General features: G+C 44.9%; 3 protein-coding genes across 4 annotated transcripts; 1 reads left to right on the forward strand and 2 right to left on the reverse strand.

Moving 5' to 3' along the window:
• Positions 1–13: 13 nt before the first annotated feature.
• On the forward strand, positions 14–2,974 carry LOC130113426 (zinc finger and SCAN domain-containing protein 31-like). The gene is made up of 2 exons (XM_056281028.1): positions 14–418; positions 1,462–2,974. The coding sequence occupies exons 1-2, from the start codon at positions 43–45 to the stop codon at positions 2,847–2,849; spliced, it is 1,764 nt and encodes a 587-aa protein (XP_056137003.1). The 5' UTR covers positions 14–42; the 3' UTR covers positions 2,850–2,974.
• Positions 2,975–5,023: 2,049 nt separating this feature from the next.
• gstt1b (glutathione S-transferase theta 1b) lies at positions 5,024–10,787 on the reverse strand. 2 transcript variants are annotated; one of them, XM_056279880.1, is made up of 5 exons: positions 10,536–10,787; positions 8,868–8,955; positions 8,180–8,330; positions 6,842–7,018; positions 5,024–5,756 (listed from the first exon to the last, which is right to left on the reverse strand). In XM_056279880.1, exons 1-5 carry the CDS (start codon positions 10,648–10,650, stop codon positions 5,559–5,561), a joined length of 729 nt encoding a protein of 242 aa, XP_056135855.1. In that variant the 5' UTR covers positions 10,651–10,787; the 3' UTR covers positions 5,024–5,558. The 2 variants fall into 2 exon arrangements, with proteins under 2 accessions (XP_056135855.1, XP_056135856.1); XM_056279881.1 differs by lacking the exon at positions 10,536–10,787 and adding an exon at positions 10,354–10,487.
• A 2,535-nt stretch (positions 10,788–13,322) lies between these two features.
• Positions 13,323–20,285, reverse strand: ddt (D-dopachrome tautomerase). Its single transcript, XM_056280316.1, has 3 exons — positions 20,082–20,285; positions 19,693–19,868; positions 13,323–13,601 (listed from the first exon to the last, which is right to left on the reverse strand). Exons 1-3 carry the CDS (start codon positions 20,187–20,189, stop codon positions 13,529–13,531), a joined length of 357 nt encoding a protein of 118 aa, XP_056136291.1. The 5' UTR covers positions 20,190–20,285; the 3' UTR covers positions 13,323–13,528.
• Between the last annotated feature and the right edge of the window lie 2,060 nt (positions 20,286–22,345).

Genomic DNA, 22,345 nt, shown 5'->3' on the forward strand with positions numbered 1-22,345 from the left:
GACATTTTAGCTGTTGGCAAGTCGCCCGGGAGTGAGTCGCCAATGTCTGCGGACAACAGGGACTCGTTTCACGGCCAGCTGGCTTCGATTGTCGAAGCCTTGGCTAACGCGGCTGTGGCTGAGATCTGCAGACTTGTGGACGAAGGCTACGAAGTCCTGCGTTTGGAGATTTCGCAGAACCAGAGAGAAATCGACTGTCTGCGGCGGAAACTGCTGGTCACCAAATTCCAGAACTCACGACGGAACCAGTTGGACAGGCTCGGTTCGCTGCGGCGCGCTGTTCCGGTTACCCGCGGACCGAGAGACGGCGCCGTGTGTCTGAAGCCTCATCACAGAGCCCCGGTCCCGGGGCGAGACACCGAGGCCGAGACACCCGTCATCATTAAAGTAGAGAGCGGAGGAGGCACTGGACGTAAAGGTACCCTGAACACACGGATACGGAAATTATTACTGTGGTCACGATCATCGTCAAGAATTTGACACGATGTCAATATACATGTGCAATATACATGTGCAAAAATGCCATAAGAGTCCAACTGAGTTTCACCATGTTGAAATGTTTGGTAAGGTGAAGTTTAATATCAGACCTACTTGTCAAGTAATGCTCCCATAAATGTTCCAGACACCGTTTAGCTCGGTGATCCATCTAACTGATACATTGTTATGATTAATTTCCACAATATTGTGCAGCACTATAGCCCAACTCGCATTCTGATGTAGTACCGTTGAACAAAGATCATATTGAGTTATTGCCCAGCCTTAGACACAATGTAGCCCGTGACAGCGCCTCCCAAACGGTTTCATGCCGTGATCCACCTGTGGGGATAGTGTTTAGTCCAAGACCTGCCAAAAATCTTCAAAACAATCAAATCCATATTTGTATTAAAAAAAAAAGATAATTAACTCTGTCGGTTTATTGCTATTTGTCTATCGATTTTTTCAGTTGAGACTGACTGCAGGTCAGTTGAGACTGAAGAAGTCACTTAGATGAGTGTTGAAACGTTTCTCTCGGTGAACGTTGTGTCCAGATGAACTGATTCAACTTTCTGTGTTATTAACCGGATGTTCGTTTTCAGTAGAGAAACCTCCCTTATTATCCCTGTGGTAGTGCCCCCACCTCTTTATGAAAGAGAACCTGAGTGGGGACAGCCGTTCAGAGCATGGCATGTGTCGCTTTGGTGCGCTCTGAACATGGCCTCACTCACCTGAGCCACCTCCACATCCCCTGAACTGGGCCAGAGAAATGACCCAGGCTGCGACAGCGCCTTCTCCCCCACTTTCCCCGGACTGGACCAGGGTGGCATGTCAGGGGAACTGCCGAGGCAGTGGTGTAAGCAGCAGACAAATGATGCTGCTTATAACAGTGTTGGCTTGTTATTTACTTCGTTGTAGCAATGGCTTTTGCTGAGCCTTCAGTGTTTCAACAGTATACTGATGTTAATCTATTTTTCCTCTTTTCAGACACCCAACCCTCAAACAACCAGGAGTGTGAGGTAATCACTGCGGCGTCAGCCAAGTCCTCCACCACCCCACCTGTGTCTAGATCCCTCAGGGTAGAACCTGAAAAGCAGATTTCCAACCAACGAAATCCAAATGCTAATCAGAGATTCCCTAACCTCCCACCACCATTTATACCACAGCCCAGCACATCTGCCAAAGAAAGTGATCGACGAAACGGTGATGATATAAATTGCCAGAGCTACTGTGCCATATCTAACAGTGATGATGATACATTCACCCACACCACAAGTAGTCAAAACGACAGCAGTTTGTTTTCCGACCCTTCTTCCTGGACAGATGTTAATACAGATACTGTGACTTGGAATGACATGGGGGTTCTTCCTCATAACCCAGTCCCAGGAGAGGATGCTGGGGAACCTCTATCCGATGGTGGACTGGATGGAACTCGGACTAAGTCACACGATTACAGAGTTTTTCTTGGAGTTTCAGAGAGGGGTGGAGAGGTGGTTTCTGATGTTATGGGTAGTGTAGTTTCTTCTTTGGCAAGCGATCTGGAGTGGGAACCCAGTTTAGTAGTGGCAGGCTCCTTTCCCATTAAAGTTGAAGAAGATGTGGGCTCAGAATGGAGCATAATGAACAGAGATCCAACAACAGAGGAAATGTCTGTTGAAGGAGGACAACAGAAAGAAAAGCGAGAAAGAGTTTTGGGAGCCACTAAGAGGGGTGTGGAAGTGAAAAGAGGACGTGAAGGGAGAGAAAGGCTGATGGAAAGCAACAAGAAAGAGGGGGTAGATGAAGTAAATGCAGATTGTCCCTTACGTATGATGCAAAACACAGGAATGGCAGAGAGAGCTACAGAGCCCGAGTCAACTCTGGAGAATGTTAAAACGCTGTTGTCTCACAGCAGCCTTTCCTTGTCCTCTTCGTCCATCTCTTCAGCGTCGATCAAAAAATCGGGGCAACTTTTGGAGTCTCTGTCAAACCATAGGGGTCAACAGTCATCTACCCACTTTGCTAACCGCAACCCGTCTGTGAGCAAGCTACCAAACTACCTACTCACGACCACCTTACTCCCCCAGCGCTCAGGCTCTGGCGGAAGGCACCAGGTCCAGTGTGGGCTCTGTGGGAAGGGGTTTGCCAACTTCCCGTCCCTGCGGCGCCACCAGCGCGTGCACACTGGAGAAAAGCCATTCAGCTGCCGCCACTGCTCCAAGTGCTTCTCCCACCGGCATCAGATGAAAAACCACGAGCGGGTTCACACTGGGGAGAAACCGTTCTGCTGCCCAGTCTGCGGCAGACGCTTTGTACAGTCCAATCACATGAAGAGACACCTTAGCATCCACGCAGTGGAACAACAGGTGAATGTAATTAACCACCTAGCAGAATAGAAAAACAGGAGTACTGGTGGCAACTGAGGACCTGATTGAGAAACACTGCAATAGATTTACAGATTTCAAGCCCAAATGAGGGATTCCAGAACCAACCCTGCTTCGGTCCGGTGTAAAAATGCGTAGTGTGACATAATTGCCTTTACCGATATCCAATGTTAATAGTCTCTTTTTGCTTTTGTTGATTGCTCTCTCACGCATTTTAATGTGCTGTCAAAATTAGGGCATTAATTTTTGCTATTTCAAATATTTAACGTGTTAAAAAAATTAATGCAGCTACGTTTTATTTACTTCCTGTGGCGGATGTGTGAGGCTGTTTCACCGGCGTATCGGGGGGAGTCGATTGTGCGCTGCTTGTCGCCACATGGAGAACTGTCTTCCCCCCCCCATTCTGCTCCTCACTGGACTGTTACAGTTTCTAACCTTTGTCTCCACTTTATTACAACAGGAGGCTTTATTTGTCCCCAGCCCTCACCCTCTCATGGAGAATATTAGATAGTCTGCTATGCTGTGCCACTGGGGCGCACATGGGGTTCTGTGATGAGCACAACACTTAAAATTCAACTGGCACTCGAACACGGAACACATTTTTTGTCGTTATCATATCATATATCTAAGCTGATATCTAATTTGAATTGCCTTGATGGTTTTGAAATTCGACTGGCACTTTAACACATAGACCTGGGTTTTATTATTTCTGTTAGTGCACATAAGACGTAGATGCCTTTCAAGCTGACGGTCAGTTTTGATGGTTTTATTGGAAATCTGCAGTTCACAGGAGAGAACGTGTTCAAAAGTTAAAAAGATTGCTATTAAACGATAGTATTTGAATTTAAATATACTTCCTTTGGGTTGCGTCTACATTAATTCTGTGATTTTACATCTAAATATCCATTATTACAAGCTTTAGTCATGAGAAGAAAAAAAGCGATTAATCACAGCAAATTGTGCGATTAATTCGCTAATTTTTTTATCGATCGACAGCCCTCATTTCTAAATAAATTAATTAATCATTTCCCCCCCTGGATGAGGTGGACTTTGATCAGTTTTGAAGCTGCATTAAGAAAATGCTAGTAATTGTTAACCTAGCAAAAGGTATATTTGTCTCTGATATCTACCTGCTGCGTGTGCGTGACACTACTAGTGATTCATACCATCGCCCGGTGACACAACATTCGCTTCATGGTTGTCAAGAAAATAATTCCTAAAGTTCAGTACCATTGTAAAACATATTTGTCTTATGCCATTTCTACTTTTACTACTCAATGGGCTACATATTAAAAGCAATAAATGGATCAGGGTGTAGTCTGAGAGCCCTGAAATGGTGACAACAGGCCCGATGACCCCCAGACCCAAATTCTCGCCAAACCGTCAATCAAATGCTACTTCAGTGCAACTGCATGTAAATGTGATGCATTGTCTGTAAAAGAACCGATGAGCTGCCACAGTGCTGTGGTTCATTTCTGAACACGGTCTTTCAAGGGTCAGCATATTTCTTATTAAACTTTCAGTTTCTTCCAACAACATTGTCAGTTTACTTAATCGCATCATCCTGTATCTTCAGCACGGCATCTTTGAGGGCTGCACTGAAGCCACGAGCTGTATTGGATTACCATCATCTCCAACCACCTCTGCAGTTTGGGCTCAGAGCCCCAGTTTATACCTTTACTGGAAAGCAGCAAGTCTGGAGCTTCAGTGATTTGCTAAAAAATTCTTAACTCCAACAACTACAGTAAACTCGTTCTCAAGTCCGGTAAACTCGTGACACTCGTGTCTTAAGACTCCCAACTGTGCCAACAGATTTGTATCTGCAAGTAAAGGAACGAACAACTTTGAGACTGATAATTATCGGCACACATTCTTCAGACGCAAGACTTTCATGAATAAATGATCCAAGTAACTTGACAATGAACAGCAGTTCACACTGACTGCCAGTTTAGGTTAACCCCTGATCCCAAGTAAGCTGTAAGAAAATATCTGTAGTCTACGTAGTTGGCTGTAGATGATGCCGCCTGAGCTATGCGCTCTTCAAGTGAAAGACTTACCCTGCAGGTTACTCAACAGTGCGAGTCGAATAATTCTTTCCATTTGATATTCGACCCAACTACAGCACAACGTGGCACATGTCAAATCTGACAAAAATCTCTCCATCTTAACTGAATGATCACTAGCAATGACAAAGAACACAAAAGATTAAGTTTATTAAGGCTTTGTAGGATTGTTCACATTTATCGTTATGTGGGCACAGTGGTTTACATTCACATAATAAGGGGAAAACCGGTATTAATTTCTCTGGTCCCTACTCCCAAGTTTGATATTGTTTCTGGACAAAGACGCCTATTCTAGACAGCAGTAATATCCATCCTGCTGCAGGCGGAGTGGCTTTCTCACATTGCTCCATCTGCTTGAGTACACAATGACATTATGCAACATGGCCTTCTTGTGCCCACAATTCTGACCGTCTCACTGGCTCGGTTGTTATAAATGAAATAGTGTTACTCAAGAGTGCAAAACTTAAGCGGTGCTCTTATTGTTAAAACCCGGTGCATCATTAGTATGCCTGGATTCATACAAGTGTTATAATACAGCTTAGAATATACACATGACTCCGCTGTTCAGCAAAAATATTGAAACCATGTTTTGCAATCAACGGTGCTGTCGGCATGGCTAAAGCGTGAGAGCTGATAGAACAAACATTCTGGAAACTTCTCACAGAAACAGTCGCACAATCTTGGGCTTGAAGAACTGCATCTTGCTGGTGTCCATGGATTTCACCATCTCTTGAGCAGCCATTATACCCTTGTGGGCTTCGTCAAAAAGCTCCTTTCCGATGGCCGCCTGGACCCTGTCCCGCCAGGCGCTCAGTTTAGGCCTCCCTTCGAACACATCCAAGCCGGCGCCCACGGGCTGACACAGAGAAACACACAGAGGAGTCACTGTGTAGCATTGTAAAACCCGCCATTGTGCCCTCTGAGAAAGGCCATCACGCTAGTCACGGCACAGGTTCCCGACGGCGAGAAGTATGAATAATAGCAGCAGTAGTTTCAATACTTGTTTACTTTCAGGGTAACCCAACTGTATTCTGATTCTGGAAATGTGTAGTTAATGATTAAAAAGAATAATACAATTCAAAGGCACAACACAAAAACACAGTACACATATTGCACATACACCCACTATATCACAATTACTGCTCACAATGGAAAAGTACCATGTTTCAGAATCCTACTGAAGTTCATCATACTGAACTTTTTAAACCATCCTAGCCGTGCAGTTAGGACCAGTGGGCAGCTGCAGTGCCTATGGACCAACTCCAGTTCTTATTTCCATTGCCTTGCTCAGGGGCACAGGCAGGAATATTAACCCTGACATGCATGTCTTTTTGATGGGGGGAGGAAACCGGAGCACCCGGAGGAAACCCACACTGACACGGGGAGAACATGCAAACAGCACACAGAAAGGACCTGGGATGGCCTGGGGTTCGAACCCAGGACCTTCTTGCTGTGAGGCAATAGTGCTAACCACTGGGCCACTGTGCTGCCAAGACCATATACGTATATAGATAGATAGATATAATATACAATACATATAACACAAACAAATGTGTTGAATTGTCTAAGTATTGTGACAAAGGTAAAAGTTTTTTCCAGCCAGATAAATATCCTTATTCCAGATCTTTCAACATAGTGACATTTTATTATAGTTTTTAAATCCTAAATGGATTCTAGTTTAAATTGTGCTGCAGCTGCTGCTTACAAAACCGTTCAGACAAAGTTGGTCTTGCCCAGCTTGTGACCACGGCCCACTTAGGGCTGAGCAATACTTAAATCACATGTCACAATATTTTTTGACTGTGACTAAGAATATCCCAGCCATGCTAAAAGTTCAAGTTCTGATCTTTTTGTTCTATTATTACTTTTTTATCGTGTCCATCAATGCTTTCAGAAATTTTAAAACACATGGCTGACCTACTAAAGATTCCTGCTACCCACCTGCATGATCTCAACAATGGCAACCAGGTCGGCCAGTGAAACTTGTTCTCCTGCAATGAAGGGCCGGTCCTGGATGAACTTGTCTTCGATGAGTTGCAGAGAGCCGTTCAGGTCCTCCAAGGCTGCGTCCATCTTGTCTTGGGGGACCTCCACACACAGAACCTTGGGAATCAACAGCTACGATACAAAGACACCCGTTTTAGTCTACATAAAGCACTAACTACATACCGTGACTGTTAACCAAAGACTTTGGCAAATAGAACAACCAATATAAGCCCTTGTTGGGGAACTTTCCCATTAACACAGGAAGACTTATGTTTGTAAAATGTGTAACCAGTTTGTGGTTATACACAATCATGACATCCATCCATTATCCAAGCCGCTTATCCCAATCGGGGTTGCGGGCTGCTGGAGCCTATCCCAGCAGTCATTGGGCGGCAGGCGGGGAGACACCCGGGACAGGCCACCGGTACATCACAGGATTGACACATTCAAATCTAGGAACAATTTAGTACGGCTGATTCACCTGACCTACAGGTCTTTGGACTGTGGGAGAAAACCGGAGCCCCTGGAGGAAACCCACGCAGACACGGGGAGAATATGCAAACTCCACACAGAGGACGACCCGGGATGACCCCCCAAGGTTGGACAACCCCGGGGCTCGAACCCAGGACCTTCTTGCTGTGAGGCGACTGCACTAACCACTGCGCCACCGTGCCGCCACAGTCGTGACAAACATGAAGAAATCAACTGTTTGACTTTGTCAGATCTATGGTCAAAGCAACCTCATTTTATATAAAAAAAATTTTCAATTCTTCTTCCATCCAGTGATTCTCCTTCAGAATTCCTCTCCTTCATCCTTATGCAGATAGAGACATTAACATATGGCAGCTGGCCCAACATACTAAGCAGCATTTCCAATTGGTAAATAGTTATCTAATACTGACTAGTACCATGAAGCTCCAGGCAGGTTTTGTCAAAGATGTAAAAAAAAAAAAGCAAAATATAAATAGCTGTAAAGAGAGTCACTGACTTAAAAAGTAATATTGCAATCTTTTTTTCCCAGTGTGAGCAGTTCATAAAGGCAAATTTCTCATAAGCGCGAAACTGATTTTCATCTGGGTTAACAACACAACATACAAGGACAAAAGTTGCATCCAACTCTAGAAATTCAAACCCCTCTCAGTTTGTACGGGAGCATTCTTGAGAAAATATTTCCTTGCAGTTTGTCTATTGAAATGTAATGTTGGTGGTCTTGAAATTTCAGTATAGTTGCACTCTTAACAGTGTCAGGGTAGAGACTTTTTTTAATGTCCCAACATGTTCATGGATACACACCTTGAGCCAGAAAAATTTGGATCCGTTCATGCGTATAGCCATATGTTGCCAAGACAAGTACTCATTCACACGAGCTCGCTGCTGCTGGTCAGATGGGTACCAGAAGTCTGGGGTCTTGAACTTCTCTGCCATGTACAGCATTATGGCAATACTGCAGATGCAAATGGTTATCAAGTACAATTTCATTTCAGGACTGTGCGATACTGACAAAATCAAATATCATAATAGTTTTGGCTGAATACCTCAATATCAATTGTGTGTTGCTATTTTGGGGAAGACTGTTTTTGCTTTCATAAGATATTTACACACAATAAAACGTTGAGAAATGATCATTAGCAATGTGGATATAATGACCAAGCAGGTAGAGGCAAATTAGTCCATTAACTTCTGAAAATCCTATCACTTTACTGGACCAGGGAATGACGTTTTATATAAACCAATTACCATAATCAAAATCTTAAGACAATATCTATAGTCTCATATCACTATATCGATATTATATTGATATATTGTCTGGCTCTACTTCGTCTTAAGGGTCAGGATAAAGCTGAAAGAGCGAGCTATTTATCTGTAAAATCTTAGCTCGTCAAATCTGAGACATAGTCAGGGGTCATTTTTAACAAACAACACTGTGTGTGGTTACACTTTCTATCTTCCCTTTGGATGAAGTGCATCAGTTTATTCCCACCTTTCGGCCAAGCAGAAGTCTCCATCGCGAATGGCGGGGACTTTCCTCATCATATTTATCTTCCCAAATTCTTCTCCGTACTGCTCACCTAAAAGTTAGAGTAAGACTTTAGTCTGAGGTGGATTCAACAAGCTCACTTGAAGGCTTTTCACAGCGACAGTATATTTAGCAAGATGTCAGTAAGTATGATGCCACCTCCAGAAGGAGCAAGCACATCTGTACATGTGTACTATTGTGTACTATTCACAGAGGACCCACATGTGTACTATCCACATGTGTACTATTCACAGAGGACCCACATGTGTACTATCCACATGTATACTATCCACATGTGTACTATTCACAGAGGACCCACATGTGTACTATCCACATGTGTACTATTCACAGAGGACCCACATGTGTACTATCCACATGTGTACTATTCACAGAGGATCCACATGTGTATTATCCACGTGTACTATTCACAGAGGACCCACATGTGTACTATCCACATGTGTACTATTCACAGAGGACCCCCAATGTGTACTATCCACATGTGTACTATTCACAGAGGACCCACATGTGTACTATCCACATGTGTACTATTCACAGAGGACCCACATGTGTATTATCCACGTGTACTATCCACATGTGTACTATTCAGAGGACCAACATGTGTACTATCCACATGTGTACTATTCACAGAGGACCCACATGTGTACTATCCACATGTGTACTATTCACAGAGGACCCACATGTGTACCATCCACATGTGTACTATCCACATGTGTACTATCCACATGTGTACTATTCAGAGGATTTGGGAATGTTTGACATGCCATCGGTGTATGAGTTTGTGTGTGTGTGAATTAATTAATTGTAAAGCGCTTTGAGTGGCTGTTGCTGCTAGAAAAGTGCTATATAAAATGCAACTTGATTGATTGATTGGTTGATTGATATGCTTCTTAACCTACACAATATGTCCAACCATGTAATCTCATTTTAGCCAACATAAAGAGCTGTTACATTAAACATTTTCCAGGGAAGACCCCCTGCGGGCCCTTAAATCCGCTGCCCTGGTTGGTTCATGGTTAGCGGGTTGGGGTCAGATGTTGACCTATGGGCGCGTTAGCTTTAGCACGGCTAACTGAATGGCCTCCCACCGGAAGTTAAACTCGAGTGAGAGGTCTGCGCTTGACGATGGGGCATAACCGGCCCCCTGGTTTGTGAAACGCCCGCTGAGTGTGAGTTTAGCAAGGACACAAGGTCTTTTAGTTTTCACGCTCTTGCGGGTTTCTTAAACCGGCAGCTAAAGGCAAGTTACCCGCTAGCTTAACTGCAGCCCGCCGGTGTTTATTTGACGTTAGTGTTACTCCGCGGTTTTTAGCAAGCCTTCTAACGTCCAACACGGCGTCGTTATACACCGCAAATTCCTGCGTTTCTACTTGTGAAATCCCCCCACCCACCCCTCCACCCTTGTCTAGTTTACTTGGTCCGTACTTCCCACCTTTCCCAATGTCAGTGGACCATCCTGGAATTCTGGCGGGCATTCCCGGCCGCGCCAGTGACCGCGTTACTCCCGCCAGCCTCCGCTCGCCCACCGGAACCCGCGCGTCTGGCGCCGGACTATTCCGCGAACCCACGTGGTTTTGGAAGTCCCGCCCACGAGGTCACGGCGGTGGCACGTACCTTCGAACAGCGAGATCTTTCGGTACTCGAAGGGAATGTCGTTCTTCTTGGCGAAGATGTAAACCGAGCGACACGGCTGGGAGAAAAGATCCAGGTACAACTCCAGGGCCGCCATCGCGGTGCCGGGAGGAGAGTTCGGATCGGGTACCGTCTCGACCGGGCGCCGCTGCTCTCTGCAGAGTTCCAGGCGCGCGCAACGCACCGCGCGCTCTCCTGGGTGGGTCTTTCTGACTCGAGGTCTTTCTGCAGCCGCACCCAGGCAACTTAAACCAGCCACACGCGGCGTTGCGAAGGAGGGACGTGCTGAGATGTGGCTGCGGGTGATTGGGTCGCCGCTTGCGGTGATAATGATACGATAATCCTTAGTACAGTAATACATGCTTTGCGGTTGCATTCATAATGACATTCCCAACCTGAAAAGCATTCTATATTGTAAAATTCCCAACCTGAAAAGCATTCTATATTGTAAAATTCCCAACCTGAAAAGCATTCTATATCTTTAAATTCCCAACTGAAGAGCATTCTGTATTGTAAAATTCCCAACAGAAAAGCACTTTATAGTGCAAAATTCCCAACTGAAAAGCACTCTAAAGTGCAAAATTCCCAACTGAAAAGCACTTTATAGTGCAAAATTCCCAACTGAAAAGCACTCTATAGTGCAAAATTCCCAACAGAAAAGCATTCTATAGTGCAAAATTCCTAACTGAAAATCACTTTATAGTGCAAAATTCCCAACTGAAAAGCACTTTATAGTGCAAATTTCCCAACTGAAAAGCACTCTATAGTGCAAAATTCCCAACTGCAAAGCACTCTATAGTGCAAAATTCCCAACAGAAAATCACTCTATAGTGCAAAATTCCCAACAGAAAAGTATTCTATAGTGCAAAATTCCCAATTGAAAAGCACTCTATAGTGCAAAATTCCCAACTGAAAAGCTGTCGTGGCAATTATTTAATTCCACTGACATTAAAATGAGACAAAAATCTCTTGTCACACGGTTTAATACATGTTCAATGAACAGACGCACTCAAGCCCACGTGCTTGAATGCGCGCCCTCGTCTCAGAGCCCACCCCCTTTATACCCTGCAGCCCAAGCATGCTTATCGTGTGTACTCAAGAGTTTCTCCCTCATCCAGGTCGGAAGAAGTAGCTCATCTTTACTGCTGGACTGTCATCCTAACAGATATCAGAGCTTGCTCAGAGAGGTCCTAGGTCAGGTCTCCCCTCACCCTCATCTTCCAGCTCATAATTCTCCATGACCGTCCCTTCAGGCCTTGTGACCCTAGGATGAACTTCCCAGATGTTCCTCTGCCATCAATCAAGTCAGTCGCAGGCCTTCACTAGTTCACACAGGAGAAGGCACTTTACAGAACCACCTTTGACCTGCAACACACGAACCCCAGGCATCCATCCAAACAATGTGAGCACAGTATAGCTGATACGTGGTTCAAGATTACAGGTAAGCAAACATCAAATATGAATTGCCCTCACAAAAGCATTCTATATTTTTTTTAATTCCCAGTAGAAAGGATTCTGTATTGTAAAATTCCAACAGAAAAGCATTCTGTATTGTAAAATTCCAACAGAAAAGCGGTTTGCATTGTAAAATTCCCAAATGAAAAGCATTCTGGTTTCTGTAGTTCAAACAGAGAGACATTCTCATCTTCCTTCAGAAAAGCACTCTTAAATTTCAAAATCTGTTGTTTCCCAGTTTGACCTCAGTGCTACCTGGCTGGATAACACTTCCTTAACAACAGCTAGTGGGGAATTTTGGGAGTGTTTCAATTTGTTAATACAAGAGTATTTGACCAGAAATGAACAGTGAACTTTCAGTTTGGTAATATTTATAAACATTTTTAAGTATGTTTGCTTCATATGTATTTTCAGATTTATGTTGCCTGAATTTACGGGAATGTTGTCCATAACTGTGCACTATTTCTTAGCAGTGGACATTAGTTTCCTTTGCTAAAACCGTATTTTTAGAACCTGACGTATTTTGATGTTGTGATGTATTTTACTTATTACAGATAAAGAGCTGGAGAGAAAAAGAAAAGTATTGAATGTGATTGGACTATTTTCAAACAGAATTGACTTTCATCCAGGGGTATATCTGAGCAGAAACCGTATATGCAAATATTTTAATCTTTTGAAAAAATAAGATTTTGAGCACACCCCGTGGACCCACCATCCGCGGGTATGAGCATTGGGGTAGGGTGCAATGCAGGCCGGGCGGCAGGCAAAGGCGGGTACCGGGGCATGCCGACTTCCGGCATTGCAAACTGGTCCAGGAGGACCAACTGGGAGGAGACCTCGGGGTAGACCCAGAACTCGCTGGAGGGACTACATGTCCATTCTGGCCTGGGAATGCCGTGGAATCCCCCAGGAGCTGGAGAGCATTGCTGGGGAGAGGGATGTCTGGAGTGCCCTACTTAGCTTGCTGCCACCGCGACCCGACCCCAGAGAAGAATCTCAGACTTGGATAGAACAGGAACCACAAACTGGAACCCAACAGAGCCCAGAATGACCGAGGAATGATCCTGATGTCAGCTGCAAGACACGGATAGATGTTACTGTAGATCAGGGCTTGAAATCAGAAAGCCAAAATCAAAAGGCATATGTACTTAACACCGCTCACCTGGTAGGTCCCGTCATCAGAAGTCTCTGATATACAGGAATTTCACCAACCAACACAAAGCTGTTAACTTTAGTGTTACAAGTTGATTCTAGGCAATACTTTAAATATTTTAAACTGAAATTTTCAAAATAAAGGGTCATTTTATACTCTGGCTCACACAACGCACTTTATTTGATCATCCGAATGTGGAAAATGTGATTTAGATAGATCTGGGTGTCACGTGAACTTGACACGAGAGAGCTGAAACAGAACCATTCGTTAACACTGCTCCTCAGAAGTAAATGATTTGTCCTTCAAATTTTCCCCCCTCAGAGTTTCTATTTCTTGATTGTCTTCCTGGAACGGTCCAAACAAGTCTTCACAGGAAGCTCATCACAGTTCCTTTCTTCCCCACCTGATGAGGCTCCAGGGCGTAGAATCGGATCACTATCCTGAAAAACACAAGAGGGAGACAATTCTCTCTGATTTGGTTGACATGTTCATTAAGGACATTAAAAAAAATTTTTTTTAAAAAAGTAGCCCTGTGATGGACTGGCAGCCTGTCCAGGGTGTCTCCCTGCCTGCCGGCCAATGACTGCTGGGATAGGCTCCAGCATCCCCGTGACCCTGGCTAAGGATAAGCGGTTTGGATAATGGATGGATGGAATATAATTGGTGGGCAACAGTGTAGTCACTCAATTCAAGAGCGAGTAAGATGTGAGTTTTTCTCTGGGAATTACTGTACCAGATGCATCTATCTGATGGTTAAGGCTTTTTTTTTTGGTCTTTTTTCAATCACGATCGGCCATTTAGTATAAACGTATTTCCTGGGAAATCCTGGCTCTCTTTTAAAGTCAGCGTGCAGATTATAATACTGTTCCAGGCGACCCTTAAATTGTTACTGCTCAGCGCAGCTTCTATTTTACCTCCGTACCCGAGTTTGGCCTTTCTGGTTTCCAACCTGATCGCCTTCTTTGTTTCCTTAACTACAGCATCATTGCCCTCTTTAAAGGCACGTTTCCCTTTATGAATCAGACCCTTAAGGGCTGATGAAGCCCATGGTTTGTTGTTAAGAGAAAATCTCGACAGCCTTGGTCGGAATCACATCGTCTGTACAAAAGGACATGTAGCTACACACAACGCCCGTTAGCTCGTCAGTAGTGTCTGAGGATTCAGTAAACAGCGACCGGTCTGTACAGTCGAAGCACCCCTGCAGGGCGAGAGAGGAGTCAGTATTCCAGACCTTCGCCTGCCTTACGTGGACTTTCTCTCTCCCCTCAACGCAGTCTTATGTACAGGCAGAAGATGCACCGTATTGTGATGGGAAGATCCGACAGCGGGGCCCGACTCAGAACTGTACGCTCCCCTTATAGAGCCATAACAGAGGTCCAGAGTTTTATTGTGATGCGTAGGACAACTGACATACTGATAAAAGCTGTTCAACGTTTTCTTCAAGTCAGTAGTAGTGGCAGCATTAGTAGTAGTAGTGTAATAGTAGTAGTACTAGTACTAGCAGTAGTAGTCGTAGTAGTGTAATAGTAGTAGTACTAGTACTAGCAGTAGTGGCAGTAGTAGTAGTAGTAGTAGTGTAATAGTAGTAGTACTAGTACTAGCAGTAGTGGCAGTAGTAGTAGTAGTAGTGTAATAGTAGTAGTACTAGTACTAGCAGTAGTGGCAGTAGTAGTCGTAGTAGTGTAATAGTAGTAGTACTAGTACTAGCAGTAGTGGCAGTAGTAGTAGTAGTAGTAGTGTAATAGTAGTAGTACTAGTACTAGCAGTAGTGGCAGTAGTAGTAGTGTAATAGTAGTAGTACTAGTACTAGCAGTAGTGGCAGTAGTAGTAGTAGTAGTAGTGTAATAGTAGTAGTACTAGTACTAGCAGTAGTGGCAGTAGTAGTAGTGTAATAGTAGTAGTACTAGTACTAGCAGTAGTGGCAGTAGTAGTCGTAGTAGTGTAATAGTAGTAGTACTAGTACTAGCAGTAGTGGCAGTAGTAGTAGTAGTAGTCTAATAGTAGTAATACTAGTACTAGCAGTAGTGGCAGTAGTAGTAGTAGTAGTGTAATAGTAGTAGTACTAGTACTAGCAGTAGTGGCAGTAGTAGTAGTAGTGTAATAGTAGTAGTACTAGTACTAGCAGTAGTGGCAGTAGTAGTAGTAGTAGTAGTGTAATAGTAGTAGTACTAGTACTAGCAGTAGTGGCAGTAGTAGTCGTAGTAGTGTAATAGTAGTAGTACTAGTACTAGCAGTAGTGGCAGTAGTAGTCGTAGTAGTGTAATAGTAGTAGTACTAGTACTAGCAGTAGTGGCAGTAGTAGTAGTAGTAGTGTAATAGTAGTAGTACTAGTACTAGCAGTAGTGGCAGTAGTAGTAGTAGTAGTGTAATAGTAGTAGTACTAGTACTAGCAGTAGTGGCAGTAGTAGTAGTGTAATAGTAGTAGTACTAGTACTAGCAGTAGTGGCAGTAGTAGTAGTAGTAGTGTAATAGTAGTAGTACTAGTACTAGCAGTAGTGGCAGTAGTAGTAGTAGTAGTGTAATAGTAGTAGTACTAGTACTAGCAGTAGTGGCAGTAGTAGTAGTAGTAGTGTAATAGTAGTAGTACTAGTACTAGCAGTAGTGGCAGTAGTAGTCGTAGTAGTGTAATAGTAGTAGTACTAGTACTAGCAGTAGTGGCAGTAGTAGTCGTAGTAGTGTAATAGTAGTAGTACTAGTACTAGCAGTAGTGGCAGTAGTAGTAGTAGTAGTGTAATAGTAGTAGTACTAGTACTATCAGTAGGGGCAGTAGTAGTAGTAGTAGTGTAATAGTAGTAGTACTAGTACTAGCAGTAGTGGCAGTAGTAGTAGTAGTAGTGTAATAGTAGTAGTACTAGTAGTGGCAGTAGTAGTAGTAGTAGTGTAATAGTAGTAGTACTAGCAGTAGTGGCAGTAGTAGTGTAATAGTAGTAGTACTAGTACTATCAGTAGTGGCAGTAGTAGTAGTAGTAGTGTAATAGTAGTAGTACTAGTACTATCAGTAGTGGCAGTAGTAGTAGTAGTAGTGTAATAGTAGTAGTACTAGTACTAGCAGTAGTGGCAGTAGTAGTAGTAGTAGTGTAATAGTAGTAGTACTAGTACTAGCAGTAGTGGCAGTAGTAGTAGTGTAATAGTACTAGTACTAGCAGTAGTGGCAGTAGTAGTAGTGTAATAGTAGTAGTACTAGTACTAGCAGTAGTGGCAGTAGTAGTCGTAGTAGTGTAATAGTAGTAGTACTAGTACTAGCAGTAGTGGCAGCATTAGTAGTAGTAGTGTAATAGTAGTAGTACTAGTACTATCAGTAGTGGCAGTAGTAGTAGTAGTAGTGTAATAGTAGTAGTACTAGTACTAGCAGTAGTGGCAGTAGTAGTAGTGTAATAGTAGTAGTACTAGTACTAGCAGTAGTGGCAGTAGTAGTAGTGTAATAGTAGTAGTACTAGTACTATCAGTAGTGGCAGTAGTAGTAGTAGTGTAATAGTAGTAGTACTAGTACTAGCAGTAGTGGCAGTAGTAGTAGTAGTAGTGTAATAGTAGTAGTACTAGTACTATCAGTAGTGGCAGTAGTAGTAGTAGTAGTGTAATAGTAGTAGTACTAGTACTAGCAGTAGTGGCAGTAGTAGTAGTAGTAGTGTAATAGTAGTAGTACTAGTACTAGCAGTAGTGGCAGTAGTAGTAGTGTAATAGTAGTAGTACTAGTACTAGCAGTAGTGGCAGTAGTAGTAGTAGTAGTGTAATAGTAGTAGTACTAGTACTAGCAGTAGTGGCAGTAGTAGTAGTAGTAGTGTAATAGTAGTAGTAGTAGTACTATCAGTAGTAGTAGTAGTAGTAGTGTAATAGTAGTAGTACTAGTACTAGCAGTAGTGGCAGTAGTAGTAGTGTAATAGTAGTAGTACTAGTACTAGCAGTAGTAGTAGTAGTAATGGTACAGTGCAGATTATAACCAAAGGATAACGTGTGCAGGTAACAGAAGGAAAAGGTCCAACATGTGGAGTTTTTACGGCTGCCAAGTTGACTCAGCAGTCGCTGGACCGTAACGAGCTGTGTCCCCTTCACACGCCTGGGAAACATCCGAGGTTAATTTCTACCGAGGCTCCGCTGGACCAAGACGGTGACCGACCAGTCTGCGCTGGTTCCACCTGGATGTAAGATTCACAAAGGGCGATACCGCACCGACTACCGATATGGACACGCTCGTTAATCGTCTCCCTGTAGAGGAATTACTCCGTATTTTACCGAAAGACATTTCCGTCGAAAAATATTCCCGCAGCCGCGTCGCGGCATGACGATGGAGGGACTCTCCCGTAACAGACTATTACGTAAACGTTACGGGGCACGTGATGCGGCCGGCGGGAACCTGAGCAAGCGGGCTTGTACTGAGAAAACGGGAACTGCGTACTGCTAAGGAACAGGGTAGTTCTTTTACTATCCCGACCTTGAAATTATCATTTATTGGGCTCATGATGGCCTAGCACACCTCCATCATGATACACCTCGCGTACTCATACCGTCTCCTTATTCTTTATCATGTCATAACTATCCGTCCATTAGCCAAACCGCTTATCCTGCTCAGGGTCGCCTATCCCAGCAGTCATTGGGCAGGAGGCAGGGAGACACCCTGGACAGGCCGCCGGGCCATCACAGGGCCCACACACACATTCACACCTAAGGGCAATGTAGTACGGCCGGTTCACCTGACCTACATGTCTTCGGACTGCGGGAGGAAACCACGCAGCCACGGGGAGAACATGCAAACTCCACACAGAGGACGACCCGGGACGACCCCCAAGGTTGGACCACCCCGGGGCTCGAACCCAGGACCTTCTTGCTGTGAGGCGACAGCGCTAACCACTGCGCCACTGTGCCGCCCATCTTTATCATAACTATTTTTTTTTACAATCACTGGCGACCCCTGGGAAACAGGGAACGAGCCGGAAGAAGAAGAAGACAGTATTCAGCATTTACTTGTACATAACTGGGAGCAACGTACCTAATAAAATTCCAAATATGCAAAACATACTTGGCCGATAAAACTGACTCTGACCAGATGGCGCCTGCAAAATATTTTGAGTGAGCTAGCCAAAGCGGGGGGGGGGGGGGGCAGTGATATTTGAGAGGTGGCACTCAAATCGCTCTTAAATTTTGGAGTATATCATTTACAGCGCAACCGCAGCTTATATAGTTCCGCAATCAAGAGGAGGAGGCATGATTTGGTAATTTAATGCAAACCATTGTTTGGACGTAACAGAGTAAGGATCCGGTTTGACGTGACAGCGAATCAAAGATATCATGTTCACGCATCATTGCGGTCTCCCTCATTACTGGTGTTTGCAGACAGCTCTACGGTGCAGTCGTGAAATATCAAGAAGCAAGCCAATATAAATATCCAGACACAAGGGCCCGTATGGTTTTAGGGTCCGTTGTCAGACTTGTAGGAAAACTGATCTGAAATCCGTAAGCTTATCATGAAGTGAAGGGCTTGTGGTCACTAACACAAAACTACCACCTATTTATTCTCTTATTCATTTTCTTGAGAAGGTGGGCTAGTAAAGGGCAGTGGTGGCTGGTGCTAAACATTTTTTTTTGGGGGGGGGGCAATTTACCTTGGCGCAGCACACCTGACAGCTGCTTTAATGTCCACACAGTCACAGAGTTATTAAGAAGGACGATGCAGCCTATAGATTTTATCAGGGTTCGTAGACGGTGGATGATTGACAGTCGAGACGAGGCGTCGTGGTGGGTATGAACATGATTGACAGCCACGAGAATCGTCCAATCACATTAGATCAAAAGACATTAAAACAATACCAATTCGCTGCCAGTAAACGTGGGAGTGTCTGGGGCAGCGCAGAACTGCGCCCCCTGGGAACTCTGAAGAAACCAATCAGACAGCAGCCTCAGGTCACCTGCTCGCCACAAGTTTGAGAGCTTACATAAGGGTAGAGGCTCGTTCCCATCGATGCGGAGAACGGAAATGGAGTAGAGAACGGTCAACTGAGCATGCGCGAAATCCCTCCACACCCCCCCCCGCGCAGCATCCAGGCGCTAGGATTCTAGGAAGACCCACCCCTGCTCTGCGTCTGATTAGCTAACTTTAACCCTAACCCCGCCCTAACCCTAACCCTAACCTACCCAAATAACGGAGGAAACGAGGACTTGCGCATGCTCAGTTGACCGTTCTCTGCATCGATGGGAACTAGCCTCTGCCCTTACATAGGGTATGGTTTGGCCGGCGCCCCTCCCCCAGGAAGTACATGTATTCAGACGGAAACCAACCAAACACCATGTGGAACCAACATGGCTGCCGACAGGCGCTCACACACTGAACAACACTTCTGTTTCATAATTATTCGCATCATACAACTAAATTATATCAAACATGTTTAAGTAGACGTTCATCTCTCGATGTTTAAAGGGGGCGCCTTGTACTGGCCAGCCGCCACTGGTAATAGGAGTGGCCTGGTATTTATTGAGGGGAGGCCGCCCCCCCTCTCCCCCCCCCAGGTCCGCCCTTGACCTTTACCCTGACAAACTCACCTGTCTTCGGCGAGGCCCAGTTCCTCGGTGAGGAAGGGGAAGAGTTTGGCGCTGTGCTCCCTGTTCTTCTCTGCGGTGTCGGTCACGCCGATGGCCGACACGGAGAGCACCACGCAGGAGGAACAAGACCCCGCGATCAGCATCTGCAGCCCGGCTTTCACCACCAGGTTCATCCTCTGCAAGGCAAAACGGGTTTTACTCGTCCGGCTGAAGTGGGGTTTTTAAACGTGCGCGCGAGCTTTCCGTGATCATTCACGCGCGAGCCACGCGTCGGCTCCCAGAAGCAACGCGCGTGCGCCACAAAACTCAAAAGTTCTTCCAAGTCGCGTTTAAACGGAGCTTCCGGCGAAGCTGTTACGCAACAGCCCCCCCCGGTGCGGTCCACTCACCTCCTCCGGTTTCCCCAAAGCAGCCGCGGTGGCGGAGCACAGCTTCTTCAGGAAGCCCTCCGAGAACTTGCTCGCCGCCAGATTCGTTTCGATGTCGACGAAAGGCATTTTCACCGCGCGCGCCGATCCGACGAGGCCGACCGTGAAAGCAGGAGCTCGGCGGGGAGGAACGACAGGGACCGTGCGACTGACCAGCGCCCTCTATCGGCGACGTAGACTTGGGGGAGGGAAAACCATGGATGCGTCCATGGGGAAAACCCACGAACTGCTCGTGCTTTCGGCTGCTCCCGTTAGGGGGCGCCACAGCGGGATCATCCGTTTCCATCTCTTCCTGACTTCTGCGTCTTCCTCTGCCACACCAGCCACCTGCATGTCCTCCCTCACCACATCCATAAACCTCCTTCCTCTTTGGCCTTCCTCTTTTCCTCTTCCCTGCCAGCTCCATATTCAGCATCCTTCTCCCAATATACCCAGCATCTCTCCTCCACACATGTCCAAGCCATCTCAATCTTGCCTCTCTTGCTTCGTCTCCAAACCGCCCAGCTTGAGCGGTCCCTCTAATATAATCAATCAATCAATCAATCAATCAAATTGCATTTTATAGTGCTCTTCTAGCTGCAACAGCCACTCAAAGCGCTTTATAAATAATTAATACACACACACACACACATATATATATATATAAAACATTGTTGCCATCCTGCCACAAGATGGCGGTAATGAGCAAAAATGACAGGGTCATCATGTTATGTGCATTGTTGCCCTCTTGCCACAAGACGGCGACAATGGACATGACATGATGTTTTAAAATCAGATCAAACTACACAGCTTTGCCGGACCACTTTAGCAATCAAAACTAGAATTATGAAGACGTGTGTGTGTGTGTGTGTGTGTGTGTGTGTGTGTGTGTGTGTGTGTGTGTGTGTGTGTGTGTGTGTGTGTGTGTGTAATCGTTCCTAATCCTGTCCTTCTTCATCACTCCCAGTGAAAATCGTAGCATCTTCATCTCTGCCACCTCCAGCTCCACCTCCTGTCTCTTCATCAGTGCCACTGTCTCCAGACCATATAACATAGCTGGTCTCACAACCATCTTGTAAACCTTCCCTTTAACTCTTGCTGGTACCCTTCTGTCACACATCACTCCTGACACTCTTCTCCACCCACTCCACCCTGCCTGCACTCTCTTCTTCACCTCTCTTCTGCACAGTTGACCCCAAGTATTTAAACTCATACGCCTTCGTCACCTCCACTCCTTGCATCCTCACCATTCCACCGTCCCCCCTCTCATCCACGCATAGGTACTCCGTCTTGCTTCATACTGACTTCCATTCCTCCTCTCTCCAGTGCATACCTCCACCTGGAGACGTCACGCCAGGAAAACCCACGAACTAAATTTCTCAAAAGAAATTTTTTTTTTAATGGCAAAGAACAAACATACAAGACATTACAATAAAAAACGTACATAAACTGAACATTGAACACAGGGGTACAATCAAGTATTCAAATGTTAAATTACACTTCTCCAAAGTGTTAACAGTTCGAATTGCTTTTTTTTGTTTTTGCATAAATTAATAGTCTCGGTGTACTAATTTTGCATGTCTAGTAAAACGTACGAAAAGTAATGCACAAAAATTCGTTGTGTAACACGCGCAGTCGTGGGCCAGGCTGTGATCACGTGACCTAACCCTAACCCTAAAGTTGGGGAGCGACCCCCCCCTCGCCCCCGCAGAGGATTGCGCAGGCGCTCTGAATCGCTCCACGAAAGATTGTGCAGAACTTTTCGTACGACATCACACGAACCATTCATGAGAATACGCTGAATAGATATATGAGCAGCTACATGAATCATATCTCAACTTTTGAATACAGAAAAAGTCCGAACTCATACTCGGATGTAATGTATGTAAATTGTTTTTCAGTTTACATACATTTTAATGTATCAAACGCTTTGGCAACATGAGAGACAGAGCGAGTGAGTGTACTCTTCTTCTTTACATTTTGTAGTAGAGCAGATGCTAAAGGGCACATTACTGCCCTCTACAGGCAGTGGTTGGCCACGTACGATCAAATCAACGGCAACGGATCAGTGGCGTGATCATGTGACCAATCCAAAAGCAAACCCACTGAAGTTACTTATAATTTTTGGTATAATTTGAATGTACGGATGAAATTGATGCTCTCTCTCAATTTTCTGCTAGAAAATGTCAGATTTGGAGTGTTTACAGAAGATAGGAATACAGAATTCTTATTGAATAATGTAATTA

The sequence above is a fragment of the Lampris incognitus genome, chromosome 5 (assembly GCF_029633865.1).
Source record: "Lampris incognitus isolate fLamInc1 chromosome 5, fLamInc1.hap2, whole genome shotgun sequence".
Classification (NCBI taxonomy): Eukaryota; Metazoa; Chordata; class Actinopteri; order Lampriformes; family Lampridae; genus Lampris; species Lampris incognitus.